Raw genomic sequence first — 1,956 nt, 5'->3', positions numbered from 1 at the left:
AGGAAAAACGAGGGGGTTACATGCATGTACCTATTGGCATATCCACCGGTAGAGTAACAAAGCAACACACTTGTTGGCGATGATGCATAATCACGATGAAGACGATCGATTCTATATCGAGGAGGCTCCTCGAGCAGTGGAAGAACAAGCTACTGAGGATAGGCGCAAGTTGGAGCCATCGTAGGGTGCTCTCTCCCCGTCTGTTTGGAATGTGAACATGTTCTATTTTGCTCTGTTGGTCTTCGCCACTTGAAGCTTTCATGGGTTTTAGTTGGGCTATGGAGAAGATGATTAGTTGACTTTTCTTTTTTGGTAGTGGTGTTTGTTTTATTTTATGTGTTTTGCTTAGCTGTATTTTATTTACTTTTTTCAATAAAGGCCCGATTAATGTTTTCAATATATATATATATATATATATATATGCATAGGATTAAGAAGTTCGGTGTCTTCATTTTCTTCAACATTTTGATGACATTCATTTTCAAGAAGAGAAAAAAAAATACATGATCCAAGAAGCGCATGATCCTAGAAATCCTCTCTCAAAGTTACCAACTATTAACCGACTAAAGAGACATTCCTCCTTTAAGAAACAAACCAACCATGTGCATCTCTTCTTTAATCAACATATTCAAGCCCCTTGGATTTATAAATCGATGTACGTGTAAACATATGCATATATCTTCGTTTTCATATCTAGGTTGTCAGCTACTGTAAGAAAACCAGATTGTGCCTCTCGAGGCATTTGCTTCCTAAACCTCCTCCATTACACCGACCAGTTTGTCACCCTTAACGCCCCCAATCTCTATCTTATAACTCTGTTCACTTTTGTTTTTGTCCAGTTGAAAAACCCTCTCTAGCTCCCATTGATGAAGGCTTTGAAGTTGAAGGGTATTGGTTATGGAGATATCGCCAAATTGTCCACGATGTGGTTCTTCCAATACCAAGTTTTGCTATTACAACAATTATAGCTTGACACAACCGAGGTACTTTTGCAAAGGTTGTAGAAGATATTGGACCAAAGGTGGCTCACTTCGAAACGTGCCGGTTGGTGGTGGTCGCCGGAAAAACAGAAGGGGTAAGTCTTTAAGGCTACCGACCGATGGCGTTAACTTGAAGAGTTTATCGTGTGATTCGGTTAGGCATTCCTATGCCTCTGCTGAGTCCAACTGCTCCTCGGGCATGTCTGATGGCTCTCGTATCGATCTCGCACTCGTTTATGCTAACTTTTTGAATAATCAACAACCGGAAAACAAGTCGAGGTTCGAAGTCGCAGAATTGTGGAGGGAGTTCAATCTGTCTCTACAGGTTTCAAGATTATCGAACTCCGACTTGGAATCGAGTGTTCAGCAACCAGAAGAAAATGGTCTCATGGGATGCCTCACTCGTTCAGATTTATCCATTGATAACCATTTGAACAACAATGAACAGATACACTATCTTGTTAACTACTCATTGCCCCCATTGCCTGGTGATGATTTACTGTGGTCAAGTTTTCAGTCCTCCATGAGTCCATCCTTGCAAGCAACACAAGAACCAGACCTCGAACCCGAAACTCAAGATCCGAATAAACTGTTTGGTAATTGGAATCCATTTGATTTGTATAGTGATGATGCCGTCTCCAGGACTTGATCAGGGAAATGCACGTGCATTGCGCTCTGCTATATCACTGTTTCGTTCTTATATTTATTTATAGAACCAAAATATTTGTGATGAAATAATCAGTATATGAGAAATGTATAAGTTATGCTATTATACTCGGATGAGTGTGAAATATCTGTATATGCTCGATAGGAGTTTATGTCGAGACACGGTATGCTGAATTTTGGTATCACTGTTTCTTATGTTGCCCCTCTTTTTAGTCTTTTCTCCACAATCCAGTTGAAGCACTAAGCACAGTTTAGACACAACACCTAATTGCAAGCCCTGCTCCATGGCTTAGCAGATCGGATCTGCCTT

At 40.5% G+C, this 1,956-nt stretch overlaps 1 protein-coding gene across 1 annotated transcript; it reads left to right on the top strand.

The window, feature by feature from the left end:
- The first annotated feature begins 897 nt into the window (after positions 1-897).
- LOC120135631 (dof zinc finger protein DOF3.5-like) lies at positions 898-1,629 on the top strand. Its single transcript, XM_039151877.1, has one exon. It carries the CDS (start codon positions 898-900, stop codon positions 1,627-1,629), a length of 732 nt encoding a protein of 243 aa, XP_039007808.1.
- The last annotated feature ends 327 nt before the right edge of the window (positions 1,630-1,956 follow it).

Source organism: Hibiscus syriacus, unplaced genomic scaffold, assembly GCF_006381635.1.
Source record: "Hibiscus syriacus cultivar Baekdansim isolate YM2019G1 unplaced genomic scaffold, ASM638163v2 tig00110610_pilon, whole genome shotgun sequence".
NCBI classification, from domain to species: Eukaryota; Viridiplantae; Streptophyta; class Magnoliopsida; order Malvales; family Malvaceae; genus Hibiscus; species Hibiscus syriacus.
The sequence above is the reverse complement of the archived record's forward strand: the minus strand, read 5'-3'. Positions and strand labels throughout refer to the sequence as shown.

Bases quoted from the DNA above. Each gene is read 5' to 3' on its own strand.
- LOC120135631 (XM_039151877.1), top strand. From the start codon at position 898: ATGGAGATATCGCCAAATTGTCCACGATGTGGTTCTTCCAATACCAAG.